The sequence below is a fragment of the Pseudonaja textilis genome, chromosome 1, assembly GCF_049901715.1.
Source record: "Pseudonaja textilis isolate UNSWEBS1 chromosome 1, rPseTex1.2, whole genome shotgun sequence".
Classification (NCBI taxonomy): Eukaryota; Metazoa; Chordata; class Lepidosauria; order Squamata; family Elapidae; genus Pseudonaja; species Pseudonaja textilis.
In genome coordinates this window covers 74,517,893-74,540,073 of record NC_141990.1, presented here as the reverse complement: position 1 = coordinate 74,540,073, position 22,181 = coordinate 74,517,893, and the positions used below count along the sequence as shown (strand labels likewise).

The window sequence follows — 22,181 nt, the reverse complement described above, 5'->3', positions numbered from 1 at the left end:
TCTGATGCTTTTTAGTCATCCTGCAAATTCTTCGGTAAGCAAGTGAGATGCCCTATACAGCCATGTTTTTAAAGTTTATCTTCAGTTTATTCTGCTCTACATAGAGATATTTTATAATTAATAAAGCAAAACTAGATATCTTATAGAAACTCCAGTTTCTTTACCTTTATACATCAGATACAGCAATATGGTCTAAGGTGGTTCTACTTCTTCTAAATCCAGATTGTACATCAACAAGCTCATTCCGAGGATTGCAAAAGTGTTTGGTAGTCTTTAACACTGCTCCTTTCTTGATAGGAGTTTGATTTGATTTGGGAATATAAAATATTTGGCTATTTACTTCCATCCTCTATGTTATGCTTTATCCACATCTTCCTATAAAGTTTTAGAGCAGGGGTGTCAAACTCAAGGCCCACAGGCCAGATCCAGCCCACAGAGTGCTTAGATCTGGCCCGCAGGGTCGCCATGGAAACAGCAAAGGGCCAGCTAACAGTGCTTCTGCCAATAAAAATGGAGCTCAGGAGGAACGTGTACAGCCCTCCCGAGCTCCATTTTTGCTGGCAAAGGATTGCAGGAGGCCGTCGCAACTGAAAATGGAGCTCAGGAGCCCATTTTCCCTGGCAGAGCACTTGGGCCACCACAGGCACCCCGACACAAGTGACATCGAACTGGCCATGCCCACCCTAGCCACATCCCCTGAGGTCAAACACAACCCTAATGTGGCCCTCAGTGAAATTGAGTTTGACATCCTGTTTTAGAATTCTGCCGGTATATTATCAATTGTAACTTCACTATTAACAGTACTTTCTAGAGCCTATTTCACTTCACTTTCTATAATGTCTGACATTTTTAAATCTTACTTGCCTTTGACCTTTGTGTCTGTGTCTGTTCCTTATTTCTACAATAAATAAAGGGGGAAATCCCTTTGTCTTCCCCATTTAATTGTTACCCTTGCATTGCATTGCTTTTTAAAATATAACTCATATTTTATTTTATTTTTTGTTCTTATCTGGAACACAGTCTTCAATTTTGAAAAAAAATGTCCATTTTTTCCTTGTTCTCTTTTGTTTTCCAGTGTTTCTTATATTGGTTTATATTCAGATTTTATTTTTTCTCTATTTTGTTAATGTCAAATCATCTTTTTATTTCTACTTTTTGTCAGGATTACATCCAGAAAATGCAACATTTCCAAGTGACATAATTTTTTAAAAATTATCATTACATACTAGTTGCTTATATGTTGCACTTTTCAAAAATCTGCATTAAACTGTAACTTTAAGAGCTCTACGACAGCATTGCAGGGCACTCCAATTCCTCTTTACCTTACAAACATTAATTACATTTCAAGATAAATGGTGGTTCCTATTCAGTCAAGCAGTGTTGATCAGAATGCCAAAACATATGCTATTTTCATCATGCATTTATTTATGTCCTACTCAAAGGAGCATCAAAAAAAGAAACAGCTCTGATTTTGCTCAAGTTTCTGCAGAAATCATAAGAAATGATACACAGTTTGTCTACTCTGTTCATGTGGACTTTTTACAATTTCATTTTTTTAAATAAAATGATTGTGTAGATGAGGATACAGTACCTCAACTCCCTTCCAAACTACTCATATGATACCATTGTTTGAAGCATCCAATCCAATTCATACAATATTGGAGTCTTGTCAGAGACAATTTCCAAAACCTGTAACTTAAGAGACAGAAGATTTTTAAGTGTATGTGGGTGTGTATGCATGTATTCATACGCATGTGTGCATGTGTGTGTCAATATTAATGACTTAATCAAAATCAAAACTAAAAAACATATATCAAAATGCAAGTCTATATAAACTGGAAATCTAAATATTCAAAAACAATAGAACTAACTCATCATGCAAAGAAATAATCATAATAATCATACTCAGGGGTGGGTTTCTACCAGTTCTGTCCACCTCTGTAGAACCGGTAGCACTGAAGAGCAGCAGACATAGAACCGGTTCTGCTGATGTTTTTGCCCACCCGCCCACCCGGGCTCTTACCTGATCTTTATTTCCTGATGTTTCAACTTCAGCTGCTGAATGAGGCACAGCTGCAGTTAAAAAGCAAGAAATGAGGGCTGTTTCAAAGGCTGCTTCTCGGCACCCAGAGTGCTATGACGATTAACAGGCGCGCGGCTCACAGCGGGCAGGGAAGCTCGTAAATCCTGAACCAGTAGTTAACCCTGTCATATCCCACCCCTGATCATACTCTAAGGTTTGCTGAAACAAACAAATCTTCAGAATGTTGTTAAAAAATGTGTCTCCCAATTTTATAACTGAAGGCTGATTTGTGTCAATTTTTGAACTGAGAGCAGAATTTCTTAATTATACTTTAGTGTTTATCCAACATTTACTAGTAAGTCCTAAAATTGAGTGGATTCTTGAGAGAATATGTTCTCTTTTCATTTTATTGTTTTTTGTGCTATTTACTTTCAACTTGAACTAAGAATGATACTTAAGAAGGGTGTGAGGTAATGGCAAAAGGTCAGAAATACATAGATGCTGAATGAATATGAATGAATGGAGTACAATATGTTTATTCAGGTGGTTTAATCCTACATAGAGAATGAATTGGGAATAAAGTATTAAATTATGAAGGAAGAGTGAATGGATTAAGACAGGTGAGAAGAATAAACATTGTTTTGGATGCAATTCCTCAAGATAAAAAAGGTGAAAAATGTAAAGACCAAAAGACAATTTTATTTATTTTATTTATAAATTTTATTGGGTGCTTGTATTACCACAGAGTAACTACATCAGTGTACAGATGCAGCAGAAAGAAAAAACCTTGCAAGCATAGAAAGACATAAAAAATATTATGTATGCTAAATGGCATTGTTATGAATTAGATTTTGCTATATTTCCCTTTTTTATATCAAGTCTTTGATCTTTTTTCATTACTATTTACTCCTTTCCTGCCCTTTGTATAACATTGTTTAAGGAATACATTTTTTAAACTATTATACAGACCTTCTTGAAAAATCTATTCAGGGGATCAAAACATAACTTTTTTTGCCAAAAACCTATTAAAAGCTTAAATATTATGGATCAATTTTGAGGGTAATTGGACAATTTAGCTAGATTAATGGATGTATATGTCTGAAAATGAAAATGAGACTTATAATTAAATATTGAAGAAATGGTCATTTGTTCTTTGATTATGTGTTGAGATAGACATTGAAAAATCTCAGAGGAGCATCTCTTTATGTTTCATAAACTAGAAGTTTAATATATGTTGAAAATTAAAAATATCAAAATAAACTAAAAGTTTGCGTCTATGTCCCAGTTCTATTTTATTTATTTTATGCTATTTGTAGTTAAATCAGTTATTCAGAGAATTAATGTAATCATTAAGTTTGTAAAATAGAACACAGATATACTTAACAGTTTGCATTGTACATCATTCTGATCTATACTGCACTTCGTTTATTACTTTGCTTTATACTGAATTGAGTCAGTGTATAAACTGTAGCTTGTTTAGGGCCATGAATATTTTTAATACCAATTGTGACTTATGCTAATTTATGATGTGGATTATTGATTGTTTATGCTTTTCTATTTTATATCTGGTTTGATTTTGTGGTCCATCCTAGTCTCTAACTAGCTCACTGAAGTAGGGAAGGAAAAGAGAACAAATCAGAAAAAGATAAAACAAACCACAATTATTTGTTCATCTGGCTACCTGGGTTCTAGTAACATCAGCAAACCAAGATTTTAATTATGGTACATTGACTCTAACCCTACCAAGCTATAAGAAGATACCAAGATATAGTAAGATAGATTCAATCATAATTTTAAATCAAAAGTCAGGCATTACCATTCATTATGAAGCCTCGCTTGCTTAATAAATCATAACTCAAAATGATGTAGGATTGTAGTTTAAGCATTTGTACTGCCAGCATGTAGTGTAATCTGGCTTGAGCACATTTATTTATTTTAATGCTATTTATTTATTTTGTCAAGTGGTTATAAAATAACAGGTATAAGTAGAAACATAGTTATGAATACATGAAATGGATACATATAAGAAAAATAAAACAAAAAATAAAAGAAAGAATAGGAGAGGGATGGTAGACATGTTGGTGCGCTTATGCATGCCCACTACAGACCTCTTAGGAAAGGGGTGAGGTCAATAGTAGAAAGTCTAAGGTTAAAGTTTCTAGGGTTTGGGGAAGAAACCACAGAGTCAGGTAGAGTATTCCACACATTGAGCACTCTGTTGCTGAAGTCGTATTTCCTGCAATCAAGTTTGGTGTGGTTAACCTTGAGTTTGTATCTATTGTGGAAAATTGTATGTTATGGTTGAAGCTGAAGTGTTCATTGACAGGTAGGACATTGCAATGTATTTGATTTTATATACTATACTTAGATCGGACAAAAGGCGACATAGTTCTAGGTTTTCTAAGTCTAGAATTTCAAGTCTGGTGGCATAAGGTATTCTGCAATGAGTAGAGGAGTGGAGAACGATTCTTGTGAAATATTTCTGGACTTTCTCAACTGTGTTAATATCAGATACATAATGTGGGTTCCAGACTAATGAGCTGTATTCGAATATTGGTCTAGCAAATGTTTTGTACGCTCTAGTTAGTAGTGTGATATTACCAGAGAAAAAGCAATGTAGGATTAGGTTAATAACTCTTAACGCCTTTTTGGTTATGTAGTTACAGTGGGCTCTAGCACTTAGATCATTAGAGATGAGTATTCCGTGAGTATTTACAGAGCTTGGATCATCAACAAGGTCTTGACTATATTCAGCTTGTATTTTATTTTCTGATTATTATTTTTTGCCAATATGTAAGACAGAGCATTTATTTGCTGAAGTTGCCATTTGTTTGACCATTCTGATACATAGTTGAGGTCTTTTTGAAGGGTAGCAGTATTGTTGGTGGTGTTGAATAGCTTTACATCATCGGCGAAGAGAACGCAGTTGCTCTTAATATGATCACAGACGTCATTTATGTAGAGTATGAAGAGAGTTGGTCCTAAAACACTGCCTTGGGGGACACCACTGTTGACAGGTACAGATTTTGATAGGACGCTCCCAATTTTGACCAATTGTTATCTGTTTGATAGGAATGCTTCTATCCAGTTATGCAGGTGTTCAGAGATACCATAAGATTTTAGTTTAAGGAGTAGTTTGTCGTGTACCACTGAATCAAAGGCTTTACAGAAAGCCTTTGTAAAATGCGTCTATTGCTTTGCCCTGATCGAGTTGTGTAGTCCATATGTTTTTGCAGTGTAAGAGTTGCAGATTACAGGATAATCTTTTTCTGAAACCAAATTGTTTGTTGGAGAGTAGGTTGTTTGTTTCTAATTGGAGGATAATGGATTGGTTTATAATTGATCCCATGACTTTACAGGTGACGCAGCATTTTCAACTAGGCTGGGGTCTCCCTTTTTGAAGATGGGGATGACCGTGGGTTGTGACCATAGGTTTGGTAAGGAACTAGTCCTGAAATATTTTAAGGTTTTTGGCTATAGCAGTAGATAGCTTTTTTAAGAAGTAGGCACATATTCTGTCTGGTCCAATAGATAGAGATGGTTTTAGATTGTGTAGTGTTTTTTCAACATTGTCAACATTGTCTTCTGTAAAATCGATTTGTATTAGATCATTGTAGTTGTTTGTGGTTCGACTAGGAAATACTGGGCATGATCCATTGCTGTTTACAAATACTAGGCCAAAGAATGTTGTTAAAGAGGTTGGCTTTAATGGTGTCATCGTTGCAGTCTTTACCATTAGGTCCTTTCAGGGGTGGGATACATCTGGTAGTATTTACATCTGGTAGTATTTAAATGGATTTAAATATAAAGTGAATTTACTAAGGGATAGAATTAATGATTCATAAAATAGATTCCCAATGATAAGCCCTAACATATGTCTTAATTATTCAGTTCTAAATAATATGTAAGCATTAGTTGCAAAAGCATTAGTCATCCAGCACTTTTCTGTTATTTGTTTTTTTCTGTCTTATGCAATGTATACAAAGCTATGTTAATTCTATATGGGGATCTAGATGGAAAACAACAGGTTTAGACTCAATCCTAGCAAAACCAAAATGCTGGGAGTTGCCTTAATCTGGAGAATTTCCATACTTAGTTCTAGATGAAATTGCACTATTCCAGACAAACACAATGTACAAATTAGACTTGGAGTTACTGCTTGAAAATCACCTTTGCCCCAAATGCATCAATTTATGGATCTAGAGGCCTACTTGTGATCACTCATTCCTTGGTCACTTCTTGCCTAGATTATTGCAGGCCACGGTGGCACAGTGGTTAGAATGCAATATTGCAGGCTAATTCTGCAACTGCCAGCAGTTCGATCCTGACCAGCTCAAGATTGACTCAGCCTTCCATCCTTCTGAGGTCAGTAAATTGAAGACCCAGATTGTTGGGGACAATATACTGACTCTGTAAACCATTTAAAGAGGGCAATGGAGGCACTGTGGAGCAGTATATAAATCTAAGTGCTATTGTTATTGCAACACACTCCATATTGGGTGCCCTAAAACCATTTCAACAGTACCCAAGGTTCAGATGGTACATATGGTTGCACATTATATGCCCACGTTACATCATTACTTTACAAACTGCACTGGTTGCTGGGAGGTTCCTGCAGCAATTCAAAGTGCTAGTTATCTACTATAAATCACTTGACACAAGGCCAGGCAATTTTAGAAACACCTGCCCGTAATTACCTCTGCTTGCCTGATAAGATATTGCAAAGTTGGCTTGTTTTGGATCGTGTCTCTTATGCAACCTCATCTGGTGGGACTCAAGAAACATGCCTTCCCTGTCACTGAGTCTACCAACATACCCCTGATGTCCAGATGGCCTCACTGCCTGCTTTCTGAAGGGCTCGAAGATCTGGCTTTTCCTCCTGACAGGCTTAATATCCTAACACAGATTTGTCTAACTCAGGTCTTAGTCCTTTCACCTAGGAGAGAGATGAGGAACTATGCCCCTTTTGACTTATGGACTTCAATTCCCAGAATTCTGGGAGTTGAAGTCCACAAGTCATAAACGGACCATAGTTCCCTCCCCTGACCTAGGACATTTCCTTTCAGCCCAGCTGTATGAAATTACAAAAGAAAAATTGTTTGGATTTTCTTGGCCAAATCAGTCAATGCAGACCTTCACAAAACTTGTGCCAGTCCTGAAGCAACAGTATGATCTTGCAAGTGAGAAAGTTTTAATGAGGTTTTAACGAGAAGTTTCCATTATGAATCATTGAAGTTAATTTCTGTGTGATAAAAATGAGTTTATGGGGAGAGTGAGAAAGTACCAAAAATATTAATAATAGGCAACAATCAGAAACAGAGAATTCCAAATAAAATCAATTTATTCAATCATGCTACTTATTTACTACTAGCTTTCAAGTAGCCCTATAGTGAGATAGCCAGCAAATAAATTTTAAAAATAAAATAAATGTTCAGCATTCACTGCAAGGTACATTGTACAGAGAATGGTTGGTGATTTGGGCTTTTTCACTGTTGATAAAGCTTCCTTGTTCCTTTTTTCTCTTTCTTTTCCTTCTCCCCTTGAACAATGTCCTTTTGGCAGAATGTTGAAGATTAGTGAACGGCAGCTCCTTGGGGGATTCTGAGTTTTGTTTTGTGCAATGAAGCAAAAGTCTCTGTCTTTAACAGCATGACCTAGCTACAAATCAGAATGTCAACTAGCAGGCTAACTTATCTTCCCAATGGTTGAATGATAAAGTCACAAATAAATTTACCCCAATTATGTCCCTATTAAAAATGTTAGTAGCAAAGAGGCTTACGAGGAAGTGGAGGAGGATGAATTCCCTATATCCAAGCCTCTCAGCATTGTGTTAATACAACTAAAGCTTCAGAACAAATACAGGAATAGAGTACATAAATGCAAGTTAGAGATAGAAAGATGAGAGGATGATATAAGGCTGACCTCCCATCTCCTCAAAAGTTCCAAAAATCAACAAAAATCACTACAAGCTTTAAAAAAAGGTGTTTTTTTAAAACAAAATGCTACATCCCAATTTCAAATGCAACATTCTCATGTCTGTGGAGATTCTCAGTCATTCAGGTCATGGTTGTCCCAAAGGTGTTTTTTTCAAGAGGAACTATACTTTGTTTTTCCTTGAAGGTATTTTGAATAGACTAGACTAGACTAGACTAGACTAGACTAGAATAGAATAGAATAGAATAGAATAGAATAGAATAGAATAGAATAGAATAGAATAGAATAGAATAGAATAGAATAGAATTCTTTATTGGCCAAGTATGGTTGGACAAACAAGGAATTTGTCCTTGTGCAGATACTCTCAGTATACATAAAAGAAAAGATACATTTATCAAGAATTATAAGGTACTACGCTTAATGATAGTCATAGGATACAATAAGCAATCAAATCATAGTAGGAAACAGTCAATATAAATCGTAAGGATACAAGTGACAAAGTTAGTCATACAGTCACAAGTGAGAGGAGATGGGTCATAAGGAGTGATGAGAAGATTAGCAGTAATAGTAGTGCAGACTTTATAATAGTTGAACAGTGTTGAGGCAATTATTTGTTTAACAGAGTGATGGCTTTTGGGGAAAAACTGTTCTTGTGTCTAGTTGTTCTGGTGTGCAGTCATTCAAGAAGCTTCTTCAGTTTTTACAGAATGGTGAAGGATGGAAGGGTTTATATTTATATGACTGCAAGGAATATAAATCCTTCCATTCTCCACCATTCAGTCAGAACTGAAGAAGCTTCTTGGATGAGAAGCGAAACATCCTCAAGGAAAAGCAAAGCCCAGTTGCCTTTTTGAAAAGGCACCTTTGGGACAAAATTCTCATATTTCCAAAATGCATCATGCTGTGAGAGAAATCTCATATGGTTTCATCCCAAGAAATAAATGATTCTAATGCTTATTTGTGACAAAACCTTCAAACGCATTAAAGGGCTTTGACTTAAAACACATCCACTCAATGGAAGCATTCCAGATGATATTTTTCTACCTAATGCACACTATCTTCCAAGAATCTGAAGTCTGGATCAAGAAACACCAGAAGCAAACACTCCTGTCTCTGCAGAGAGTTTCCACAGATGGATTATATTTTAGAGAGATGCGTTCTTTAAACAGATTAAATATTTATTCTATTTATCAAATTGGAACAGGGTGTGCTTTGGAAAGAATATCTTTCCTCAAATCATTTACCCTACTTGATCAGCAGCAGAAAAAAAATTTCATCATTGAAAATCTATTTGCCTTGTTTAGCAAATCAGTGAAATCAAAAGACAAATATCTTATTTATCATTCTAGTTCGTGCCGTGGCTAAAAATAAGAGTAACACAACTAATATACATAACAAGTGCCATAACAGCTGTAACAAGCCCAGCAAAGAAAGAGAAGGAACATACTAGTTGGCCCTATTACATCCAATCTGTCTTTGCCCTTCTCTTAACTCAGGTTCTGTAAGAAAAATTGTTCTGCGTGTATTATCTTTCTTTGCTCTTCATGATTGTGACCTCAGTGATGTAGTGCAGAGATATCACAGGAGATTCTCTGTTGCAAAATTCCAAGAGCACGAGGTGACTAATTTTCCCATAACATAATTGTATATATAACATAGTTAGTATACTAATGTCTTTCCAAGGAAACTTCAGCTTATGCAACTCAAGAAACAACATAAGTAAATAGTTCCCAAGTTATGACCAATTGCTTGGTTCAAAGTTATGATGCACCTCCCTGGGGGAACATATGACCTAGTTCTGAATTCACAATAACGGTCTGCACATTCACATGACCGCATTGGGTGCTCAGCAACTGGCCAACATTTACAGATTTTTGCAGCACTCTGCAGTCATGCGACTATGTTTATATTGGTTTTACTGAAAACTGGCATCTGTTTTTGGTTCCTGGTAAAACCATCCCACTGCAAACTATTGGTTTTGCTTAACAACTTCAGTATTCACAGTGGTCATTTTACAATAATAGCATTCACTTAACCACCATTGCAAAAATGAGTCATAAAATCAAGTAGCTCACATCGGTGACTGATTTTACGACCATCACAATATATGACCATGATGAGCAGACTCATAAGTTGAGAACTACATTTTATATTATCCTATACTAGATCATATCAAAAATCTGTTAAGTGCAGTTTTTCAAATATTAGAAGAAACAAGGGTAAATTGTTAGAAGGAACAGGCAGAAACCAAGTTTTCACATTGTAGGGATAAACATTATCTCATAAAACTAATGCCATACCCTAGAGACTTCAGACAGACTTACATATATTCCATATGGAACTTTTTCTCTACTGTTACATTACAAAGCAACTTCTGAAATTCATTAATATTTGAGAAGGAACTTTCTGTGTGATGTAATTAAGATGATTATAAAATTCTTCCTATGTGAACTTTGGAACTCAAGGATACTGAATCAGATAATTCTGTTCCAAGATCTATGAGAAGAATCTGACTGGTTCTCTAAAATCCTAATCAGGAATAATTATTAGCTTTTTGGGGCTTAATTTAAAGTAACCCCTCTCGTCTAATACACTTATATATAAATAACAGTGTTGACTTATTATACTGCAGGACATGCCTACAAAAAATTATTTCTAAAACCAATCTGAGAAAATTCTCTAAAAGACAAGCTATGGAGAAAAGCATGCAACTCTGATTATTATTTTGGTTCTGTTCAGTTTTTAGCAAAACTATGAAAATATTTCCTTTATTCAAAATAGCTGTGACGTTCTTCTAATTATACCATATCTTGTTTAATATAAACACATTCTAGTCTCTGATAATAAATAAATCAAAGTGATTATTTTCTATAAAGAAGAATGTAATTTGCCAATGTTCAAATTACAAGAACAAAAGTTTTTTGACATTGGTCAGTTGTTTTGCTTCAGGCCAAGGCAGAGCAATAAAAGAATGGTTCAGCAAGTTTGAAAAAAAAGTAAAATGCATTTCACATGGAAAATTACATGGAAAGTAATAATTAAATAATTTTTAACAACCAACAGCAATCAAAAGCTGCCTTGGGCTACTTTAACTATTCCTTACTCAATCCATTCTCAGCTACTGACACCTTCATACAGTATAAAAAGTCAGCTATGCAGTTTCTCATAGTTTAACAAGTGCATAAGAATGAATAATATTTTTATGTTTAAATATTAGTAAATGCTGCATAAAGGACAAGGAAAAACTGTGTATAACTACTAAGTGTAGAGCTCTATAGTCTGCCAAGGAGTTTGTGTGATGTTAGTGTGACTGATACATTTCATAAGATAGGGTCTTCTCTTGAAAGCACACATGAGATACAAATGCTAACAATGCTCTGTGTCTGCCTCACTTGCATAAACTTCAAACCGTCCTCAACAGGACAAAGGTGTTCATTTCCTTTAATGACAGATAAACTGCAAGTCAACTCCACTAGATTCTGAAAAAGTTTTTTTATTCTCTCATTACTGAAATGGGGATGCATTTTATCTAAAAAAAACCCAATTCAAATGGAATCCAACAGAAGAAATCACATCCTTCAGTCATGTTTGCAACAACTTTCAAAAACAACTTATTTGCACATTGAGTCTTTTATCAAACAGCTGGAACCATTAAGGCATTGATAAGGATTGGCATAGTTATTAACTACTTCTTATTCATCTGCCATTAATTGTTACACTTTGTCATAGTCAATACCCTGACTATCAGAGGATGATAATTTCCAGTTCTACCACATCTAGTAGATGTTCATTCATTTGACAACTAAGAGGTTCTTTTTTTTCTATTGTGGTATCCATTATGTGGACTACATTTGTTCTAAAAATAAAGGATGCACCAGCCTTGTCACAATTCAGATACATGCTGAAAAATGCTAGTATTTGATACAAATTCTTCCCTATCCTCACCCATAATTTTACAGATTAATATTTAAATTTATGTAATGCAACATGCAATGAGTTAGAAGAGTGGTCCACAGCTTTTCTGGTTTGTGGGACTAGCATGGGGGGAAAGGAGATGGTTGCATGCAAGTGGCAAGCAAGCTTTTGAGCTCACACAAATGGAGCTTCACATGTGAGTGCCCGCCCTCACGCAAGCAGCAGTGGGACGCAGCCTGGGGTTTAGGGATTTCTGAATTAGGACACCATAATAACTAAACGTGGTTGGATATCTTCACAGTAGCAGTGTCAAAGACAAGATCCTGAGTTAGACTGTTTGATTCAACTATGATTCCAATCTATAGAATATATAGGGTATATCTGTATAATACTGTTTAATTTGCTGATCTCTTTAGCTCTTTAACTCACTGATATTCTATTCTGTGCCCACCCAGTTTAAGATATTCAGAATTATGTCAAGGCTGTACTATAATCTGGATAGGAGAGGATTTTAATTGGTTTGTGTGCTATGGTGATATAGTAGTTGTAAAAGACCAGGTACTTTTTGATAAAGTAGCATGGGTATCAATTTTGTTGGAAGATGTATGGGCAGTGTTTCCCTTTTCTGGTGTTCTGGGCTGCTGCACTATGTTTATAGTTATTTGAATGATGTTCTTGCATGTCTCCTTTTCTGGGAGGTTGGGTTGTTAGTTTGGTAACACTGCATTTGGTCAGTGTGAGTTCTTTTTCCAATAGAATTGCATTTCTAATTTGCTGCTCTTTCCTCTCCTGGTGAGTATATCAAGGTAGGATAGTGTGCTATTGCTTTCTTCTATCCTTGTGAATATTATTCTTTTGAAAATGTTAATTGTTTCATGTGTCTTTTAGATTGTTTTTTGTGCCTTCCCTTAACAAAAAATAAAAAGTTGTTCTTATGATAAGATGTCATCTACATACCAGATCCATATTTTCAGTTGTACAAGCTAGAGTGCTATAGTTTCTAGATGCTGTATTATGGTCTCTGCTATGAGTCCTGAGAGTGGTGATCCCCTAGATGCTTCTCTGATTTGTTAGTATATTTATCCATCAAACTCATCATAATAGATAGTGAAGCAGAGGTTAAAAATGTCTATAATTCTGGGTATTTCAGTAAATTGGGTTGTGTTGTATAGTACCACAGCTACAGATTCTTTCATTAGTTCTGGATCAATGGACATCAAAAGTGCTGCTATATCAAATGAAACCATATTTTCTGTTTTTAGGTCTTTGATTTTCTGGAGATGTCTTACTGGGAAGTCGACAGAATTTGCTCCTCTCTATCAAAAGTCCAAGCTTTTTCTGTAGGTTCTTTGGCTATGTGGTATTGATTGGGGTCTCTGGTAACAATACAATTAGATGAAGAACAGGGGTGGGATTTAAATTTTTAAACAACCGGTTCTGTGGGCGTGACTAGGTGGGCATGGCTTCTTCTTTCTTCTTCTTCTTCTTCTTCTTCTTCTTCTTCTTCTTCTTCTTCTTCTTCTTCTTCTTCTTCTTCTTCTTCTTCTTCTTCTTCTTCTTCTTCTTCTTCTTCTTCTTCTTCTTCTTCTTCTTCTTCTTCTTCTTCTTCTTCTTCTTCTTCTTCTTCTTCTTCTTCTTCTTCTTCTTCTTCTTCTTCTTCTTCTTCTTCTTCTTCTTCTTCTTCTTCTTCTTCTTCTTCTTCTTCTTCTTCTTCTTCTTCTTCTTCTTCTTCTTCTTCTTCTTCTTCTTCTTCTTCTTCTTCTTCTTCTTCTTCTTCTTCTTCTTCTTCTTCTTCTTCTTCTTCTTCTTCTTCTTCTCTAGCACACACTCCCCTGTGCTCCATTTTCTACCTCTTGGGCCTCAGGGAAGCCTCCGGGGGAGGGCAATGGAGTGCAGGAGGGCGCACAGCACACACACACACACACACACACACACACATACAGCCCTTTTTGCATCCTAGGCCATAGGGAAGCCTCATGGGTAAAGCAGTAAGACAGAGAGGGAGATCCTGGCACAGCTGATCATCAGAACAGCTGATCGTTGGGAGGAAAAAAAGAAATATCTTAAGTAGTGACTGGGCGAGGGAGAATGCAGTCAGCGATGTCAGACATGTGCGCAATGTCACACATGCACGATAAGGACTGACTGAGTGGGGAGGGGAGGGGCAGGTTGAGAGGGATGGGGCCAGCTAGGGGCATGATTTGCCAGTTCTGTGAACTGTGCAGAATCGTAACAACTGGTTCTATAGAACTGGTCTGAACCAGTAGAATCTCACCGCTGACGAAGTATGTTGGGCTTGTGTATTTGTGGACTAGGACAATGTGTACAGAAATTACTGATATGGCATGTTACTGCTCTTTATTTTTTTAGTAAAAGTGCAGCAAAGAGAATTTGAGGAAATGCCTCTTCCCAATGACATCTACCCATCCCATCAGGTCCAACAGAAGAAGTTTTTGCAGGTTCTGTCCAACAGAGGATGTCATCTGGTAGGACCCATAAGTAGGGTGTTTTCTGCAGCTGCAGCTGCTCTACTGAATATCAATGCCCCACCTCGTACCCATTGAGATCAGGCTGATTGCAACTTTGATGGCCTTCTACAAGGGCCTGCAGAGCTGGCTTTGTCATCTGGCCTGGGGTTCAGGTGGTGGTGTGACAGTATCGTTTGTGCATTGCTGGGCTCCCCTAGTGGCTGTACTCTGGATTTGAACTGATTTTTAAACATTTGTATTGCTTATACCACTTTTATTTTTTATATTTTTGGTACTATTTATGTTTTAATTGTAAGTTGCTCAGAGTCACAAATGTAAGATTAGAAAAACAAAAAAGATAAAAAGGAATAAAAATAAGAATATAATAAAGCCAAGCACATATTTCCAGTTGGGTGATTTAATAATATCTGCTAATTTGCTTACACTTACACACACACACACACACACACACAATCATATCATGCAATAAAAAGCAGAAATTGAGTTATATTTCCTCTTATTTCACTGGATTCACTCTGCACTTGTTAATTACATCAAATAATTCTGTTAGTTTATCCTCTTCTCCTAAAATCATTGCCCTTTACCAATAAACACAAGTAAATGCCCAAACCAAGAGATTTCATGATTATTTGGTATTTTCTAGCTTTGTATATGAAAAGCACACACAAAAAAATCTCTGATTTAGGATCAAAGGTGACTGCTGAAATAGCTATTGTCTCCTCAGATTCAAGCATTAATTTCTGTACATATTAGAGGAAGTCACAAGGTTTACTTAAGCCAAATAAGCTTCCATTCTCATATTTCAGAAGTAAGTAAGAAGCAATCAAGTGTTGTATCTAAAATTAAGGGTATATAGATATTTCATTTGAAGGCTCATACTGGAACACTGGAAACTGGCTGTTCTGCTTTCAATTTTCATGCAAATGTCTACATCTAAAGTAAGATTAAGAAAAGTAGGGCTCTTACACATAGTAATCAAAGCATGAGTAACTTTTTTTCCCAACAAAATAAAAAATGTTCAACCTACTATAGATACAGTTTTAGGGAGGGATGAAATATGCCAGAATTCATAAAAATCCATGCAGTGTATTCAAGTTATACTCCTGTTGAAATTTTATTTTTAGGAGAGGCCATTGTTTTATTTTTGTGAGATAAAATTCAATAATACTTAGAGCAATAATATTCTCATCAGTGATGCACAATCTTGCTGAACTTTAAACAAATGCATTAAAAGCAGGTTTTGCAAAAAGAATATATCTTCAGAATTCCACAGAAGAAATTAGTTCCTGCCAAGGCAACTCAGATTAATGCTGATCCTGACATGATCGGTCAATAAACACACTATGGAGCAAATATACTACTAAAGTAAACCAGCAAATACGCAGACATTCTTAACATACAATTTTGCTGTCAGATACATAAATGTCACCAAAGACAAGCCGATTATAACCCGATCACAAGTCTTTTCCATTTCAATCATACATGTAAGTCACTGGATCCCAAACACCCACTTCTTCTCACTTCCACTATGGCATTTTACATGACTTATGAAAGTACCCACATTCATATCATCATCAGTATACTATGTCAGAGTTCCAAATCAGATCTTTATGGACATCAAATTATAGAATAATTAAAATCTTTTCTGAATTATCCTGCTACACTAAGGAACTCAGGCTTCAGCCTAATTTAGTACATAGGAGGCAGTTCACAATTAAATAATAATAATTATATGATAAACATGTTGTTTGGATTAAAAGCAACCTTATAAGCAGTAGAGGGAACCTCTGTTTAGGTAAAAGCCATATCCCAACTATCAAATGAGCAATTCCTGTTATGTGAATTAAATTCCACCTAAGGTTTCTGAATTTATATCAGGGCAATGGTAAGAATCTTGACTTTTAAGTAGTCTTTACATAGGTATTTGAACATCTGACTATTCAAATATTAGTATTGTAATATCACTCTATGAGATTGGATTTTTTGCAGTTTATCAACCAGCAGAGGGAGTACAATATACAAAATTGCACTTATCATTTTTTTTTAATTTAAAACATATTTCAAACAGTGTAGTGAAATAATTTGCTAATTCATTACAAAATACTCAAAATGCATGGACAGAACTGTAAGGAAAGGAGCTAAGGCCTAAGCCCCAAACATCTAGCCAGTTTTTATTTTTAATGGTCATTATATTATTATTAATGATCATTAAATATTAACATTAATTGTCAATAATTCTTAAGATTTATACCAATCTCTAGGTTATTTATGCCCTTTTTCCAAATGTATAAATTGCAAACTAAAAAGTAAATTAACAGTTTCAGCATTTTTATAGACCTGTTAAAATATTTATGCAGAAAATAGTAACAATTCTAATCAGCTGCCATCAACAAATTTGAAATACATGGAAATAGAATCTGATATCTTAGTACTAATAAAATAGCAGCCAACACACAGCCAACACATGAGAAAAAGTGGCATCCAATTGTGTTCATGTACAATTGATATATTTGTTCTTTAGATCTTTGTAAATTATTGACTGGATGTATGCATAACATTCATAAAAGACGTAGGAGCAATGTTTTACTTGCTGCATGTTTCCAATGCCTTTCCAATACATTTGCGTACATAAATACCAAACACGTATACTTTGCTTCACTGAATTGGATTTAAATCCACATATTTTCTTGTTTGTTCTTGGTAGGGAACATACTTTCTAGTTAATCACAACTTGATAATAATCCAGTTATGAAATATTAAAAATTAATACTCCCTCAGCAATTTGTAGTTTATGTAAAATCAGATCTTTTGATACTAGTACCTAGTAAAAGATATCTCAGGTCACAGAAGGTAGCAAAATATTCACATTACTTATGTTGCAGGAAGAAAAACAACTGTATTTAATTGTGATGGTAATATAAGTAGAACTATGTGGTAATTATACAATAAAGTGCAATAAGTTATGTTTTAAACATATTTGCATCTCTCCGCAAATCATCCATTTTTCTGATGCTATTTTCTGAAAAGCAATATCTTACTAAAAATTTGCAATGCGGTTCTTATTTGTGTCTAAATAAATATCTCCTGTTATTGCATGCCCCAGGTCCAAAAACTATTATCAGAGAATGAGATTTCAGATTGATTACTGAACAAACAGCTAGCTACTTGAAAACCTGAGCACAAGATCTGTATCCTCTAAAAGCAAAGTTTAAGATCCAAATATTTACACATCGACAAGTTTAAACACAATCAGAAGCTATAACATTTCACAGTTCTAGGATATTCAAATGACAGAAAGTCCAGACCAAAAATGGATCTCTGTAATTTAATCTTTATAACTTTGTCTTAGAACCCAACTCTCCTTGATATCTCCTGTTTGGAAACTTCTGCTTCAACCTACTTTAGCTTCTAATCCTGCTTTTCAGTTTTATGGTTGGTCACAAAGTCAGCTAGATGTTTAGACTGGATCTGGCATTTTTATCTACATATTAAGTCCTTCCCAAGGATCTGAAATAAGATTATTACTGTTGATCACATCGTCAGATAAACACATAGACTGAATTACGCACTTTTATCCACCTTTTGTGCCTTCCCAAGAATATGGAATAGGCAGGTACCATTTAATGATGCTAATTATGATTTGTCATACAGTCAGCCAAATGAATTTATTATTGTTGTTGTGTTGTTATTATTATTGTTATTGTTGTTGTGTATATGCTGTTCAACTACCAGTAACTCTGAGATAATTTGGCTTGACTCAACTCAACCTAGCTTAATACTGATCAAGGGTCTTGGGGGATCTTCATAATCAGTATTCTTTACATGAGGTATTGCCTCCGCCTCTGCTTACAGGAGAAGAAAATATGTCTTCTTTGGAAAATATAAAGAAATCCACTTTACCAGTTCAATAATCACCCCCACCCCATCAAAATGTTTCCTTGGGATCCCTTCCAAGTAAAGGATCTCCAATTATATTTCTGACTTACTAAGCCTATCATAATCAAATCCCGCAATCTTTCATTATTTAATTTCCAGAGGAAAAATGTAAGAGGATGAGAACCTGTCACATTACTTATTTTTAAAAAGTTGATCTTCAGAAGGAAGTATTTTCTCTAAACCCTTTATGAAAGTCATTTAATCAAGTATACAAAACAACAGCCTGAGAATTCTGCAACATTTTAGAACAAATGCTTTGGACTCATAAGACAAAAATCAAACTGTCTGCTACCTTTCGAGATGCATTTGGAGAAAAAGAATGAAGTATTTGATGAAAAGCGCAGTTGGTCAATTGTTTATGGCTGTATTATATTTTGGGGTTGTGTGCCAGTGACATAGGAAATATTGGGTACAGGAAAGGAAGAATGTATTCTACTAAATATCAACATGTTGTAGAAACTAATATCCCAACAGTCAGTGAAAGAAATTGAAAATGAAAAAAAAGGGCTTTGACATTTCAGCAAGACAACAATTCAAAATATCCCTACAAATCAAACAAGAATTACAAGAAAGTATAAAGATTTTAGAAATGCCTTTAGATTTTTGATAGTGGTTTGCTCTCCAAGCTTGTTTCCATTTAGTTTCTGAACATTTCGTTACCAAACTAGGTAACATTATCAGCAGGATTTTCTCTCCTTAGCTTATAAATGTCTTGTGGGTCAGTTTGGTCAGTTGGGTTGTTGTGATTGGTTATTCTTTTGGACCTATATTTAAATTATGAGCAGCTCATTGGTTCTCTTATTGATTGGTTGTTTGAATGATCTGGTTTCTTCCCTATTCCTATGCTGGATTTAGATCAAAATGCTTGTTAATTGCTCCTTTGGTAGAATGCAAATTTGTGTATAGAAATCCCTTTACAGTCCTCAGGCTTATTACTGAAAATCTGTCAGGTTGTTTGAAACATCGATACATAAAAGAAGACCTAAAATATTTCTGATCTAGAAGATTTCTGCAAGGAAGAGTGAGAAAAAATCCAAAAGAATAAAAAAAAGTTTGGCTGGTTAGGGGAAACATTTAGAAGCTATTGTTTCTGTCCAAAGGGAATATTACATGATACTGTACTTGTTCAAAGGATGTCCAAACTTTTGTACCCAATATTTACTTGTTTTTGTTTTCAACAATTGCAAATAAATAAGAAGCTTGCATTCAAATGTACAGGAAGATGCTATGCTGAACTTTATAATGTGTTAGTTTCTGTTTACACGACAATTTTTGAAATACACAATTTCACCAGAGATGGATATGCTCCCCATTATATTTTACCATAGCTTTATGACAAGTGTATATGTTATTTCTTCTGAACTTCTTCCTTATGCAAAATATTTTCTATATATTTCATATGCATATATGAGAATTTAGAAAAAAAAATAATCCTTCACCTCATGAAGTCTATTTCTCCCAAAATTGGTTAATGGACACTTGTATAGCTGAAATACACACTGAGTTTAAAAGAAACATTAAAAAAGAGGCAGTCTGCAAGTGATTTGGTAGTATTCTATAAAATGAAGGAGATCTACAGAAATGGCCAACCACTATAACATTAATAACATGCTGTGGGCAATTACTCCATAGGACAAAGATAGTCCATTACTTATTTATTCCAGTTTCATATAAAGTGCCAAGAACTTTTTAATTTTGTTCTAACAAGCTCACCAATTAACCCAGAAGGCACAAACTGAATGGTTGGAAAAAAAGTATTTAAATAATTAGAATCACGTGGATGAATTTTTCTATGTCGTGTGTACACACTTTTGTCACAAGCGCTAATTATTCAGTCTGTTTCAGAATTAGGGGGTCCCTTTTCTATTTCTTTGGCAATACTGAATGGTTACATTTTGAGTCATTTTATTGCTAGCAAGTTAGTAAACAATCAACTCTTTTCTTTTTCATTAACAAGAAGAGGCTGTGGGCTTAAAATCTTGGTGCAGCATACCTGGGGTTTGTTTTGTTTCTTTGAATAGTTTTAGTCAAAACATCAAGTGTCATCTATTCTATGCCATTCAATATGAAATTTCACCTGGAAACAAATGCAAAAAGAGCTGGCCAAAACAGATAAATACAATTTTCAGTTTCAGAAAGAAATCGCTTTCTTTCTTTTTAATCCCTCCCTGGCTTGATAAGAAATTTTCTCTGCTTTTTTTCCCTACTCTATAGCAAATATTTGTAGTACAGGATGGAAATGAGGAATCCTTGGTGCTCAGAGAAATGGTGTAGGGTCTCCCCTTGGGTGGGGGGGCTGGACTAGATGACCTATAAGGTCTCTTCCAACTCTGATTATCTGTTATCTGTTAGAGAACACCAAGGACCCCTCATTTCTCTACTCTGTATGTTTCGTCAGGAAAAGTTCTGAATTCTGATGTGTGAAGCCCCAAGAAACAGTTGTGGAGAGCAGCACAGCGTTTCTTGCCAAGGAAGCATGCTCTGGAGCAAGCAAAGGCTTTCTACGTTTAATGCATCCAGGAGCCAATTCTTACCCAGCCTTACATGGAAAGTCTGCACCGAAAGGAAACTCCTTCCCCAAAGGAACTTCAGCACAGTACTCGTAGTTTAACTCCAGTCGTCCTGCTGCTGAAGTCTTCTTTCTCCCCCATCTTCCAGATGAGCAAGTCTTCCTCGCCGCTCTGTCCTTCCATCCGTAGATAGGTGGGACCTCCCCACACACACATAGACACGCGCGCCTTCATTATTCAAGCGGTGGGCTTGCCCGAGGACTTCCCAACCCAACCAGCGCCACCGCTGCTGCTGCTGCTGCTGCCCTCTTCTCTCGGGGTCAAGGGAAGAAAAGCAAAACCCTTCCCTGCACCCGGACACCTCTCTTCGCCCTCCCCCCGCCCTCCACAACCCCCACCAGCCCCAGCACCTACTTGCGCTCAAGAAACACTCGGTAAAGCGTCTAAAGCAGCTGGCCGACGAAGATCCATCTTCCATGGCTAGCCTTAGCAAAGGGGAGCAGAGACGGAAGGGAAAGGGAAGGATGCCTTTGTTGCTGCCGCCGCCGCCGCCGCCGCCTGCACACCCTGCCCCTGCCTGTTGGGCGGTCGCCACCGGCGGCCACTCTGCCTCCCGCTTGACTGTAGGTCCACGGAAAACCAGAAGGGCGGGAGGAACCGATCCCCGCTGCCAGCGACGCCGACCGGTGGCGCCTTTAGAGCTGGAAGGTAGCAGGATGGAGGAAGGGGCGTCAAGTCGCTTGCCGCCGCCGCCGCCGCCGGAGGAGGAGGAGGAGGAGTAGGGGCAATCCAGGGAACTGCTATCGCTCCACCATCTCTCGCGGCCGCCTCGCTTGCTTGGCTGGCTTTTCTCCCCTCTTTCCAGCCCGCGGGGGACTCGAAAGGTTTGATGGAAGATGAGGAGGGGAAGAAGAGGCGGCGGCGCGAAGTCAAAAGGAAGATGGAGAAGGGGGAGGGGAGGGAAAGGAGGAGATTGGAGGAGCCGCTTTGTTGCGTTGGAGACGATGCTGCAGGAAACTGTCCCTTTTCGCGAGGCTGCTTCGAGAACGCGGGAGGAGCTGTCCGCAGCCCGGGCGCTTCCAGTAGGAGCCCCGCTGCTGCCGCCGCCGCCGCCGCCGCCACTCCCGCCTCCAGCCAGGGGAGTGAAACTGCCTGGAGCTAAAGCCGGGCTTTTCCCCTCCCGCTGCAATCGTGGGGCGGGGGGTGGGGCGGGCGAGGGGCGGGCTAAGAGTGGGTTGGCCATCGAGCCTCCCTCCCGCCCTTTCCGCGGAAGTTTGAGGTAGGACGTTTGCGAGAGTCACAGGAGGGCGCCGGGGAGGCAACGAAACAGAAGCCCGATGGCCATTCGGACGCTGACGACGCCAAAACTCCCAC

The 22,181-nt window shown here is 37.0% G+C and overlaps 1 protein-coding gene across 4 annotated transcripts in view; it reads right to left on the bottom strand.

Annotated features, from left to right (window-relative positions):
• PDE10A (phosphodiesterase 10A) overlaps positions 1-21,915 on the bottom strand; it is a 131,798-nt gene extending 109,883 nt beyond the window's left edge. For all 4 annotated transcript variants that reach the window (XM_087938509.1, XM_087938523.1, XM_087938513.1 and 1 more), the window contains exon 1: positions 21,222-21,915. In XM_087938509.1, coding sequence (XP_087794635.1) covers positions 21,222-21,285 — 64 coding nt within the window. In that variant the 5' untranslated portion in view covers positions 21,286-21,915. The remainder of the gene's footprint in view (positions 1-21,221) is intronic.
• Between the last annotated feature and the right edge of the window lie 266 nt (positions 21,916-22,181).